The sequence below is a fragment of the Macaca fascicularis genome, chromosome 3 (assembly GCF_037993035.2).
Source record: "Macaca fascicularis isolate 582-1 chromosome 3, T2T-MFA8v1.1".
In the NCBI taxonomy this organism is placed as follows: Eukaryota; Metazoa; Chordata; class Mammalia; order Primates; family Cercopithecidae; genus Macaca; species Macaca fascicularis.
The window spans coordinates 154,407,270-154,421,436 of record NC_088377.1 but is presented as its reverse complement, the minus strand read 5'-3'; the positions used below and the strand labels follow the sequence as shown (position 1 = coordinate 154,421,436).

Sequence of the window (14,167 nt, the reverse complement as noted above, 5' to 3'; positions counted from 1 at the left end):
TGAAATGTGAGGTCTTTTCATTAGGTCAGCTATCTTGGTTCTAACCAGTCTCAGCTGGTCTCATTATTTCAAAGGGAAGTTTTTATTACAGGTATCCTGTTTCTTAAAGATAAGCAGAGTTGGGGCAGGGGGGCAGGGTCAGAATTCAACTATGTCATATAGGCATTACACCGGGTAACACCTCCTATGGGTAACCATTTTCATTTGTTTCGTTTTTATCCTACCAGTGTTTGTTTTTGCAAAAATAAACAAATTCATATCCATGTACATACGCATATGTACATATATCCACCTTTTCTTATCCCTGTAGGTGGTGGTGTGTTGTATACTGTTATATACTCTGTACCTTTCTTTTTTACTTAATATGAGAATCATTGTATTTGGTAGAGGTCAGAAGTCTTCAGAGAAACAGAAACAATAGGATGTGTCTGTTAGTATGTATAGTAAGATTTATTATAAAGAATTAATGCATATGATTATCAAGTTTGACAGGTCCTAAGATCTGCAAGGTGAGTGGGCAAGGTGGCAGTCCATGAGAGCTGAAGGTATAGATCCAGTCTAAAGGCCAGCAGCCTCTAGACCCAGAAAGAGCTGATGTCTCACTTTGAGTCTGAAGGCGGGAAAAAGCCGGTGTCCCAGTTCAAAGGCAGTCAGGCAGGAGGAATTCTCTGTAATTATTCACGAGAGAGTCAGCTTTTTTGTTCTATTCAGGCATCAACTGATTGAATGAGGCCCTCTCACTTTAAGGAAAGGCAGTGTGCTTTATTTACATTCTAACAATGTAAATATTAATATCGTCCAAAAACACCCTCAAGGAAACACCCAAGATAATGTTTGACAACTGATACCTAAAATTAACCATCACAGGTATACAGATATATTCCTCATTTTCATAACTTGTTTACAAGCTTTTGCTGTTACAAATAGTGCTGTAATGAATAACCTTGTGTATGTGCATTTTGTATTTTTGTCATTGTATATTTGTAGATTCCTAGGTGTGGAATTGCAGAAATGGAGACTAAATGCATATGTGATTTTATTAGATGTGCTGCCAAATTGCCCTGTGTAGAGGTTATATCATTTTGCAGTTTCACCAGCAAATAAATAAATAAATAAGAATACCCATTTCTCTATAACTTCACCAACATAGGTTGTGGCTCAGCTATTGAATTTTTGTCTGATAGATTGGAATTGGTATCTCTAGCTTGAGTTTATGTTACATTTCTCTCATGAATGAGGTCAAGTACCTTTTTGTATATTTAAGAATCATTTGCCTTTTTTTCTGTGAATTATGTGATCATGTTTTTGATAGTTTTTTGTGTTGACTTTTGGTTTCTAATTTTTCTTGATTTTTTAGAGCTGTTTATATCATTTATAGATACGTGTGCCCTTTGTCTTTGACTCTATCTTTTGCCATACAGAAAGTTTTTGCTTTTACGTAGTTAGATGTATCAGTCGTTTGTTTTATTGCTTCCAGATTTTGATTGTCTTAGAAAAGCTTTCCTAATTACCAGACTGTAGGAATTCAAATAACAATTTGTTATTCACTCATGTTTTCTTCTAATACTTAGGGGATTTCTCTATTATTACATTAGATCTCTGATCTGTTTAAAAGTCAAATTTGGTATTTCTTGTGAAGTGTTAATCTAATTTTTTTCTACCAAAGTTATCCATTTCCCCAACATTTATTAAAAACTTTACCTTTTCTTCAGTAATTTGACATGACACTTACATGATGTACTAAGTTTCCCCACATAGTTGGTTTTGTTTTAGCTTTTCTGTCATATTCCCTTGTATATATCATTGATCCTTGCCTAATACCACCATTTTAATCATAAAGACTGATAATGCTGTTTTGTAGCATCTTCTTCCCATACCCCCCTTTCACACTATTCTTTTTCAGGGGTTTCTTGGTTTTTCTTGCTTTTGCTTTTTTCCACATGTACTTTAGGATCAACTGGTCCAACTACATTTTAAAAAATTGCTTTTATTGAGATTACATTAATTTTTCATAAATTGGGAACAACAGGTATCTCATTAATGTTGAATCATCCTATCCATTAAAAAGATATGTCAGCCGGGCATAGTGGCTCATGCCTATAATCCCAGCATTTTGGGAGGCCAAGGTGGACAGATTAGAGGTCAAGGGATTGAGACCATCCTGGCCAACATGATGAATCCCCGTCTCTACTAAAAATACAAAAATTAGCTGGACTACAGGTGGTGTGCGCCTGTAGTCCTAGCTACTTGGGAGGCTGAGGCAGGAGAATCACTTGAACCCAGGAGGTGGAGGAGGTTGCAGTGAGCCGAGATCGCACCACTGCACTCCAGCTTGGCAACAGAGCAAGAGTCCAGGAGATCGAGACCATCCTGGCTAACCCGTTGAAACTCCGTCTCTGCTAAAAAATACAAAAAAACTAGCCGGGCGAGGTGGCAGGCGCCTGTAGTCCCAGCTGCTCGGGAGACTGAGGCAGGAGAATGGCGTGAACCCGGGAGGCGGAGCTTGTAGTGAGCTGAGATCCGGCCACTGCACTCCAGCCTGGGCGACAGGGCGAGATTCCGTCTCAAAAAAAAAAAAAAAAAAAAAAATGGCTTTCCATTTGTTCTAGTCTACTTTAGTCAAAAGTAGCAGACTACTTTTGCAAAGCAGGGTTTTAAGGTTTTCTGTATAGTGGTTATGCACATTTCTTGTTGTGCTTACTCCTAGGTATTTTATCATTTTTATTGCTGTTGTAAATGTCCCCTTCCCTTCTGTTATACAGCTATGCACTGCATAATGACATCTCTATCAGCAGTGGAAATATATATACTATATACAATGGTAGTTCCATAAGATTATAATATCATAATTTTACTATACCTTTTCTATGTTTAGATACACAAATACTTAACCATTGTGTTACAGTGGCCTACAGTATTCAGTATGGTAACATGCTGTAGACATGTAGTAAGCTATACCATCTATGAAGTATACCCTGGTGATTTCACAATAATGAAGTCACCTTAATGATGCATTTCTTGGAACATATCCCCATTGTTAAGCAACACATGACTATATTCTCTCAGGCTATTGTGTGTGTGTGTGTGTATATATATGGATGATTTTCATTTTTTAGTGTTTTACATCCTACCATTTTATTGAATTTTCTTACTGTTTATATGAGTTTATGATTGATTCTCTCCGGTTGTCAAGGTATATCTTTTATGTCATCTATAAATACACAAAGTTTTATTTCTTCCTCTCTTACTCATTTGACTAAATCTTTTTCTCTTGTCTATTACATAGCTGTACTTTATTCATTTTGCAGTAATGTATGTGGTGTATCCTCATTAAGTTGCTGGCTTTTTGGCTTATATATCTATATATGCATACACATGTATTTCTAATATTAAGGAAGTGTTCACCAACTTGTATTTTATTGAGTGTTTATATTAGGAATGGGTGTTGGATTTTGTTGAATGACCTTTCAGGATCTATGGAGAAGAATAAATGTGTTTTCTTCTTAGATTTATGAATATAGTGAATTATATTAGTGGATTTTCTTATGTTGAACCATCTGTGCATTCCTGAAATACATATCACTTAGTCATGTTTAATTATGTTTGCTAAAATTTAATTTCATATTTTTATTGATATTTATAAGTGATATTGGTCTTTATTTTTGTAATCTTTATCAGATCAGATAAGTATCATTGTAATTTTGCTCCCTGAAAATGAATTTGGAAAAATGTTTTTGTTTCTGTGGTTTGGAACAGTTTAAGTACTTTTGGGGTTGTCTCACATGCATCAGTGGAATTTTAATTTATAGAGGTGACTGAGGAAAACATGGAGTGATCAATGCCATTGAAATGATTATTTATTACTTATATTTCCTGAGAGAAGGGGACATACCACACTATGCAGGGCTACAAAGGAAGCACCAGATTTTGTCAGGAGTCAGAAGCAGGAGCTAAAGGAAAGCCTAGACCAGAGCCATTATTGACCTTTCATGGAAAAGACAAGGCAGGGCAGAGTAAACGGTTTAGGATTGGCTAGATTGAGTAATTTCAGTAGGCTGTGGGGACTAGGGGCTGTCCGTTGTTGTCTGGTGTATGGTCTTGAGTTGATTTAATAGTGGGGAATTATTGGCTTGTGTGTAAAAGTTAGATAGTGGTTGGCTTGCATATGAGACATGTTTTCTGAAGTAAGTTTACCTCCTTAAGGAATTAGCTGGTCCTGAGAGGGCAGTCTCTCTCTGGATGTATAAGCACACCCTCCAACTCCCCTCCCAAAATATCAAAACATGAAAGATAAAGTAAAAAACATGATTAATACAGGGGTTATCTGGTTTTTGAAGGCTTATACTGGTGCTTTTTGGTTAGATTAACTCTGATAACTATTTCATCTTTGGATTTTTGTTTTGTTTAAACTTTTTATTTCTACACATTCAAGTTTAAGAAATTTTCCTATTCTATATATTTGGTGTATTTTTCTAGAAAACAAGTTTCTCAAGTTGCGCAAATTTTTGTGTATTTGTTGGCACTCTCTTGTTCCTTTCTTTTGCTTTATTTTTCTAATCCTTTGAGTTCAATGTTTATTTCATTTAATTTTATTTTTTGTTTTGATATAAACATTAAAGCGTCTCAGTTTTCATCAGATTGCTATTTTAGTTGCATTCCTTAGCTTCTGACTTGTAGTGCTTTCATTAATTTTTTAAGATTTTTTTTATTTTATTAGTATTCGCCCTCTGACCCAAGTTACTTTTTAAAAAAATAGCAGATAGAATGGATTTCTTGTTTTTGGTTAATTCTAGTTTTATTGCATTGCAATTGTATAATTTTGTCTGTATTTTTTCATTATGGTTTTTACTGTGGTTTTCTTCGTGACTTAATACACGTATATGGTAATTTTTGTGACTATTCCATGTGTAGTTAAAAAGAAGCTGTTCTCTCTGAATGCAGAGTTATCTTCTAGCAATAAGGTAAACTTTATTATGTTTTTTAGGGCTTCTGTAACCTTTTCATTCTCTTGATTGAAAGTGGAATGTTCCCTATTGTTGGTGTTTGTCTGTTTCTCTATACATCTCATGGAATTTCTTCTTTGTAAAGATGGCTGCTATGATAAGTGGTACATAACTATTTATAATAGTTATAACTTTACTCGGAATTGAAGTGAATTGAATGCCTTTAGCATTTTAAAATACCCCCCTTTTTTTAGTGATTTTAATGCTTTTTATTCCCTACTTCTTCACCAACATTTCCTAATCATCTCATAGATGAAGTTCATCTTCCAGTAGATTCTTTTTTTTTTTTTTTTTTTTTTTTTGAGACGGAGTCTCGCTGTGTCGCCCAGGCTGGAGTGCAGTGGCCGGATCTCAGCTCACTGCAAGCTCCGCCTCCCGGGTTTACGCCATTGTCCTGCCTCAGCCTCCGGAGTAGCTGGGACTACAGGCGCCCGCCACCTCGCCCGGCTAGTTTTTTGTATTTTTAGTAGAGACGGGGTTTCACCGTGTTAACCAGGATGGTCTCGATCTCCTGACCTCGTGATCCGCCCGTCTCGGCCTCCCAAAGTGCTGGGATTACAGGCTTGAGCCACCGCGCCCGGCCTCCAGTAGATTCTTTAAAAACAACTTGGAATTATGATGTTCTCTGAGTTCACCCATCTTACAAACTGGTTTTGTATAATTTTGTTACAAGATATGTAGTTTGGATGGTTATAAAATCCTTGACTCACACTTTCTTTCCTTCAGCTTCTGAAAAAAATGTTACTCTACTTGGTCTTACTTTTTTATCTTGTTCCCCTTTCTCCTCTGGGTCCTTTTTCTCTCTTGCTCTCTGCTGAACCTTTTGAGAGTCAGTTACGGAAATTACCCGACTTTTCTTCCTGAATACTTCGATGTGTATCATGTAAGAATATTCTTCTTTGTAATCATAATACAACTATCACACTACAGAAATTTAATATTAATATAATGCTAACTAATAATGTAATCTGTAATCAGATTTCCCCAGTTTTCACAAGTGTCCTTTATACCTGGATTTTTTTTTTTTTTTCAATCCAGGATCCCATCAGGGATAACTCATTGCACTTAGTTGTTAAACCTTTTTGGTCTTTAATCTAGAAAAATTCTTCATTTTTTTTCTTTTCTTTTTTGTCTTTTTATGTTACAATTTTTTTTTTTTTTTTGAGACAGGTTCACTGTTGTTGCTCAGGCTGGAGTACAATGATGCAATCTTGGCTCACTGCAGCCTTTGCCTCCTGGGTTCAAGCAATTCTCCTGACTCAGCCTCCTGAGTAGCTGGGATTACAGGCACCCGCCACAACACCCGGCTAATTTTTATATTTTAGAAGAGGTGGGGTTTTACTATGTTGGTCAGATGGGTCTTGAACTCCTGACCTCAGGTGATCTGCCTGCCTCGGCCTCCCAAAGTGCTGGGATTACAGATGTGAGCCACTGTGCCTGGCTGATACGGCCATTTTTTAAAAGTCAGCATTTTACAGGTTGCCTGTCAATTTGGATATGTGTAGTTTATTTGTGATTAGATATAAGTTAAGTGTATCATTAGCAAGTGTTTTGCATAGGTGATGTTGTGTCCCTCTCAGTGTAATACATCAGGAGATACATGATATATTTATCCCAAGGTTGTTTTGTTTTTCTCTTTTAAGTAGACTTTATTTTTTAGAGCGGTGGGTTTACAACATGATTGACCAGAAACCCACAATAAAATTGACCAGAAAGTACAGAAAGTTACCATATACAACCCACTCCATCCCAAACATGCATAGCCTCCCTGTCAACATCCAGCACTAGAGTGGTACATTTGTTACAGTTTTTAAACTTACATTGATCAATCATTATCACCCAAAGTCCATAGTTTACCATAGGGTTCATTCTTGATGTTGTACATTCTGTGGTTTTTGAAAAACGTGTAATGACATGTATCTTCCATTATAGTATCATACAGAATAGTTTAACTGCTCTAAAAATCGTTTGTGCTGGCCTTTTCACCCCTGCGCAATCACCAAATTTTTTTTTTTTTTTTTGAGATGGAGTTTTGCTCTTGTTGCCCAGGCTGGAGTGCAATGGCACGATCTCAGCTCACCGCAACCTCCACCTCCTGGTTCAAGCAGTTTTCCTGCCTCACCCTCCCAAGTAGCTAGGATTACAAGCATGTGCCACCATGCCTGACTGATTTTGTATTTTTAGTAGACACGGGTTTCTCCATGTTGGTCAGGCTGGTCTCAAACTCCTAACCTCAGATGATCCACCTACCTCGGCCTCCCAAAGTGCTGGGATTACAGGCGTGAGCCACCACTCCCGGCCTGCAACCACCAATTTTTTTACTGACCTCATAGATTGCCTTTTCCAGAATGTCGTATAGTTGGAATCATAAAGTTTGTCACTTTTTCTGATGGGCTTCTTTTACTTAGTAATTAGCATGTAAGGTTCTTCTGTATCTTTTTATGGCTTGATAGCTCATTTCTTTATAGTGCTGAATAATACTCTGTTGTCTAGATGTATCACAGTTTATCCATCCACCTATGGAAGGACATCTTGGTTGCTTCCAAGCTTTGATAATTATGAATAAAGCTGCTGTAAAAAGTGTAACATTTTGCATTCTCATCAGCACTTGGTAAGCATTCTTGTTGCTTCCAATCTGTGTGTCGTCTTTGATGAGATGTCTGTTCAGGTCTTTTGCCTGGTGTTTAAATTTAATTGCTTTCTTACAGAGTTTTAAGAGTTATTTCTATATTTTGGATGACAGTTCTTTATTGTATATGTCAGCAGTCCTCAACCTTTTTGGCACTCGGGACTGGTTTTGTGGAAGACAATTTTTCCATCGACTGGAGTGGGGGCAGGTGGTTTTGGGGTGATTCAAGTGCATTACATTTATCATGCACTTTATTTCTATTATTACATTGTAATATATAATGAAATAATTGTACAACTCATCATAATGTAGAATCAGTGAGAGCCCTGAGCTTGTCTTCCTGCAATTAGACGGTCCCATCTGGGGGTTTTATGGGATACCGTGACAGATCATCAGGCCTTAGATTCTCCTAAGGAGTGTGCAACCTAGATCCCTCACATGCACATTTCACAATAAGGGTTCGTGCTTCTATGAGAATCTAATGCTGTCACTGATCTGACAGGATACAGAGCTTAGGCAGTAATGTGAGTGATGGGGAACAGCTGTAAATACAGATGAAGCTTAACTAACTTACCTGCCATTCACCTCATGCTGTGCAGCCCAATCTGACAGGCCACGGACAAGTATTCGGGGTTGGGGACCCCTGATATATATGATTTGCAAATATTTTCTCAGTGTCCGTGGCTTCTCTTTTCATTCTCTTGACAATGTCTTTCACAAAGCAAAAAGTTTTAATTTAGTGACATTCAGCTTATCAATTTTTTCTTTTATGGATCATGCCTTTGGTGTCATGTCTAAAAAGTCATCACCATACCCAATGCCATATAGGTTTTCTCCTCTGTTACCTTTTAGAAAGTTTATAGTTTTGCATTTTGCATTTATGATGCATTTCAAGATAATTTTTGTGAAATGTATAAGGCCTATGTCTAGATTTACTTTTTTTCTTTTTTGCATGTGGATGTCTAGTTCTAGCATGACTTGTTGAAAAAATTTTTTCTCCATTGTATTGCCTTTGCTCCTTTTTCAAAGATCAGTTGACTATAGTTTTGTGGGTCTATGTTTGCACTCTCTAATTCTGTTCCATTGATGTATTTGTCTTTTCTTTCACCATTGCCACACTGTCTTGATTACTGTAGCTTTATAGTAAGTCTTCAAGTTGGTAGTGTTAGTCCTTCAGTTTGTTTTTCTCTGTCAGTATTGTGTTGCCTATATTGATTTTAGGTACGATGGAATATTATTCACAACTTTACTGATTCATAAGGTACACAGATATTTGGCTGAACATTATTTCTGGGTGTATCTGCGAGTATGTTTCCAAATGAGATTGACATTTGAATCTGTAGACTGAGTAAAGCAGATTGCCCTCTCTGTTGTGAGTGAGTAGGCCTTTTTTGAGGCCTTCCCTCTAGCTGGGACCTATACCATTGACACTTCGGTTCTTAGGCCTTTGAACTTAGACTACAACTTATAAAATGGTTCTCAAGCCTTTTTGGACTTGGACCAGAACTTATAAAATAGTTCTCAAGCCTTTGGACTTGGATTGGAACTATACCATGAGCTTTCCTGGTTTTACACCTTAGACATAGCAGATTGTGGGACATTTCAGTCTGCATAATCACAGGAGCCAATTCCTTATTACAAATCTCTTTTTAGATATCTATTTATATGTATATATATGTACAGATATAATAAATTTATCCTATTGGGTTTTTTCCTCTGAATATATGAATAGTTTATGCACTACAATTACAGTATTGAGTATTCTGAATTTAACTATGTATGTACCTTTACCAGTGAGTTTTATATTATACTTTCAGATGATTTCTTATTGTGTGTTAGCATCCTTTTCTTTCAAGTTGAAAAATTCTCCTTAGCATTTCTGGTAAGGTAGATCTGGTATGAAGTCTTTCATCTTTTGTTTGTCTACATATTTCTCCTTTGTGTTTGAAGAATAGCTTTGCTGGGTATAGTATTCTTAGTTGAAAATTGTTTCCTTTTTTTTTTTCCTTCATATTCATTGAATATGTCATCTCATTCCTCTTGGCCTGTAAGGTTTCTACTGAGAAGTGTGCTGCCAGATGTATTGGAGCTCCTTCATTTGTTACCTGTTTCTTTTCTCTTATTGCTTTTAGGATCCTTTCTTTGTCCTTAACCTGTAAGAGTTTGATTTTATGCCTTGAAGGTAGTCTTATTTGGGTTGAATCTGCTTGATGTTCTTTGATGTTATAACTGCATATTTGTATCTTTCTCTAGGTTTGGAAAACTGTTTTTATTTCTTTGAATAAACTTTCTACCCCAATGTCTTTCTGTATTTCCCCTTTAAGGCCAATAACTCTTAGAATTGCCCTTTTGAGGCTGTTTTCCAGACTTTTAAGCGTACTTCATTCATTCTTTTTCACTCCTTTTTTCTTTTTCTCCCGAGTCTGTATTTTGAAATAGCCTATCTTTGAGCTAATTCTTTCTTCTGCTTGATCAATTCTGTTTACATAGTAATACATATTTTTGTTCATTAATTGAATATTTCAGCTTCGATATTTCTGTAGGATTCTTTAAATTATTTTAATCTCTTTGTTAAATTTCCCTGAAAGATTTATGAATTCCTTCTGTTTTTTTGAAGTTTGTTGAGATTCCTCAAAAAGCTGTTTGGAATTCCCTGGGAAGTCGTATATCTGTACTACTCCAGGATTGGTCACTGGTGCCTCATTTAGTCTCTTTGGTGAGGTCATCTTCTCCTGACTGTTCTTGATGCTTGTGGATGTTTTTCAGTGTCTGGGCATAGAAGGGTTAGATACTTCTTCCAGTCTTTGTAGTCTGGACTTGTTAGTATCCATCATTTTTCACAGGGCCTTCTAAGCTTTCAGAGTTAAAGTAATATCTAAGCCTGTGGTCACTGTAACCATTTCAGCCCTAGAGGGCACTCTAAGCCCAGGTATGCCGCAACTTCTGCACATTCCTGAATTCCCAGTCCTAATGGACTTAAAGGGAGAAGTTGCTGGGTTCCCAGGCAAAATCCCTCTTCTTCCCCCAAGTGGAATGAGTGTCTCTTTATGCTGGGCTGGCCGGAGTTGGGGAAGAGGTGACACAGACAATCTTGTGGCCACCATAGCTAGCCTCATGCTGGGTCATTTTTGAACTGCCATTGATGTTTACTGAAGGCCCAAGGCCACTTTAGTCAGCAGGTGATTAATCCTGTGGGGACTTGGGTCCATCCCCCCCAGGGCAGAGGATTCCCTTCTGTCGCAGGGTGGGTCTAGACGTGCCATGTGGGAACAAGAGCCTGGAATCGGGGGCCTTAGGATTCTGACTGGTGCTTTGTTTTACTGTGGCTGGGCTGGTGTCTGGATTGCAAGGCAAAGTCTCCTATACCTTTCCTCTCCTTCCCCCAAGTGGAAGAAGTCTCTACTCTGCACTGCCTAGAATTGGGGGAGGGGTGATGCAGGCATTCCCATGGCCACCACAGCTGGTGTCACACTTGGTTGTAGTACCCTGGGCCCACAGCCTCTGCTGAGACCAGCACAGCACTGAGGCTTACCCAAAGAGTACAGTTGCTATGGTCTGGCTGCCACTGACATTTATTGGGAGCCCAAGGCCACTTTATTCAGCCAGTAGTGAAGCCGGCTAGGACTCAGATTTCTCCCACTAGGGCAGCAGATATCTCTCTGTCTGTTCAAGGATGGTCTAAATGCCCCCTGTGGGCACCAACAGATTTCTGTCCAGTGGTGTGTTCCACTGTGACAGGGCAATGTGGAGTTCCAGTGCAAAGTCCCACAATTTCACTCTCCCTCCCCAAAGCACAAAGATTATCTCTCTGGGGTGTGCTGCCTGGGCTTGGGAGAGGGATGGTATAGACAGTTCAAGACTGTCCTTCCTACCTTCTTCAATGCATCTTTTCTTGTTAGGCTAAAACCAGGTACTGTGATCTCTTAACTGATTTAGTTCTTATGAAGGTGCTTTTTTGTGTGAATAGTTACTCAGTTTGATATTCTTGTAGGTCTAGGTGGTGATTGCTGGAAGATTCTGTTTGGCCACCTTTTCATACATTTCTCTGTTTTATGCAGTCCTCATGTAACTCTGTACTTTGAGTGGCCTCCAAAGCCAATTCAGTCTCAGATTTTTATTTTTTCAATAACAGGTAAAATGAAGTGTTATTTTTTATTTCCTTGTTTTGCCATAGGTATGAACGGTAAGTGCTTTTATTTGCTCTCTTTATTGATCTATATTTTTTTGAGGGTATATGGAGATATTGGAATTTAAATGGTTGTCATTATTCTATGAGAACCTAGAATTTTAGCCCTTTAAGTATTTTACTGCCAAATTTCTTAGTAGCTATTAGGTTAGACCACATAAAATTGCAATTTTTGTAGCTCAAGAAATTTTGAATATCACCAGTTTTATATGGTTCTACCTGATAGAAACATAAGCTTTTTAGTATAATTTCAAGTTGATAAAGTCTACATTTTTATCAACTTTACTGAGGTATAATTTATATACAATAAAATGCATACATCTAGTGTACAGTTTAGTGGGTATTTACAGTTGTTTACACTTATGTAACCACCAGCACTATCAAGATATAGAACATTTTTCTCCAGAAAGCTCGCTTGTACCCCTTTGCACTCATCCCCACACCCTACCCCAGGCAGCCTCTAAACTGCTCTCTGTCATTAGATTAGATTTGTAAAGACCACATTTTAAAACTGACCTATGGATCTTGTGTGATTTGAAGCTTGCACACCTTGACTCTCCATCCTCTCTATATGTCCACTAGGCTCAGGGGTTTTTCTTTTGAGAATAGGTCCACTCATCTTCTGCCTAGTACTTTAAACTTCATGTACCTTGAACTAAGGTACATCTCTGAAGATTCATTCTGCTTTTCTCTTTCATGTCTTTGCTTATGCTGTCCTTTCTGCCTAGAAAGTTTCCACTCAACTTCACTTTCCTGGCTTATTCCTACTTACCTTTCTAAAATCAATTTATATTGCTGATTTTAGGTTGGGTTAGGTACTTCATTTATAGAAATAACTATCTTTGTTTATCTGTTAATCTCAATCATGTTTTTTATTATTATATATAATAATTATTTGTGTCCTTTACTGAGGTAACAGTAGCTTCTTGAGGTTAAGAATTATGCCTTCTGCAATTTGGCCATCATGCACCTCTACACATGATACGTACTTAATAAATGTTTAATTCATGCTTAATAAGTTTCAACTTCTGCATATAGAGTTAAAACTAAATCTACATAGTATAAGTTAAAGAAGTCTTACGTAATAGGAACTAAGAAAAACTGAAGTTGAACTAATGGGTTCCTGTAAGCGTGAAGGAGAAATGGGCATAGTTCCCTTGGACTATAGTTGCACTTGCTGAAACCAGTTTTGCGTGAATTCTTTGCTCTTCAATTCTTCTTTTGCCATATATTTTTGGAACTTCACCAAACAATGTCTGTGGAGAATGATAAAGTAGCTTTGTGTAAAGTGTGAGCTATATGTAGTAAATTAAGTACAAATAAGAAGAAAAGCGAGCCCTCTCTCTATATATATATACACAAATATACACAAATATATATACAGATATATACACAAACATACACACACACACACACAGGCACACACACACACTCATCCTGACTTTGTTATCATAAACCAAGAGGGACCTCAAGAACAGCTGTTGGGTTATCTGTCTACTACTAGCAAAGCCAGCTCGAAATTAACTGTGACTACTATTCCTTCTGGATGTTGTCACTGCATAGTAGACTTATGTAAGCTTTGCTGGAGGAAGTTTTAGTCAAGAGAGAAGTTCAGTGAAACATGTACAGGCACATCTGTAATCCTGAAAAAAAACGTATTTTTTATTTACTAAACATAATTTGTGATCATTCTTTATTGTGTAGTAATTTTTAAAATTTTGAAAGTGCTACAAGGTGCTCAAACTTATCTCAGTTTGACATTTTCAAAGCAGAAATCTTAAATTTGAAAGTTTCCCATCTTGATTAATAAAAGCCAGTTTTTTCTGTTTTATTTTATAGTCATACACAGTATGTTAAAATACAGCCTTATTTTTATTTGTAGTGTATGCAGAGAATATTTCCAAAATGGTGGGAAGAGAAAAGCACTTGAGAAAGATGAAAAAAGAGCTGTACTTGCCACTAAGACCACTCCAGCCTTAAATATGCATGAGTCTTCTAAACTTGAAGGTCATTTAACCAACCTCAGCTTTACAAACCCTGAATTTATAACTGAGTAAGTATACTTTCTCTACTTTGATTATCCTGGATAACTATTAATGTAAAATAATGCAGTGGTTCATACTAAACAATGAGCAGTTTACTTGCTTTTCCAGTAGTTACATAATAGGCTGAGAAATGCAGTTAGGTAATATTATTAAATTAAAAACTAGCATAAAATTGTAAGAGCTATCTGGAAAACTAGTGGTTCTGTAGCATGTGTTGTTCTAAATGGAAAATGAAAAAGAATAGTTCCATAAATATGATTATATAATTATATATTATGTTATATAATTATATATATTACATATA

General features: G+C 37.0%; 1 protein-coding gene across 2 annotated transcripts in view; it reads left to right on the top strand.

The window, feature by feature from the left end:
• Positions 1 to 14,167, top strand: part of SAMTOR (S-adenosylmethionine sensor upstream of mTORC1) — a 119,028-nt gene that overhangs the window by 23,319 nt on the left and 81,542 nt on the right. The window contains exon 3 of one of the 2 annotated variants that reach the window (XM_005550555.4): positions 13,701 to 13,871. The exons of the other annotated variant lie outside the window; for it this stretch is intronic. Within the exon in view, the coding sequence (XP_005550612.1) occupies positions 13,701 to 13,871 (171 nt within the window). The remainder of the gene's footprint in view (positions 1 to 13,700; positions 13,872 to 14,167) is intronic. 2 annotated transcript variants of the gene reach the window in all.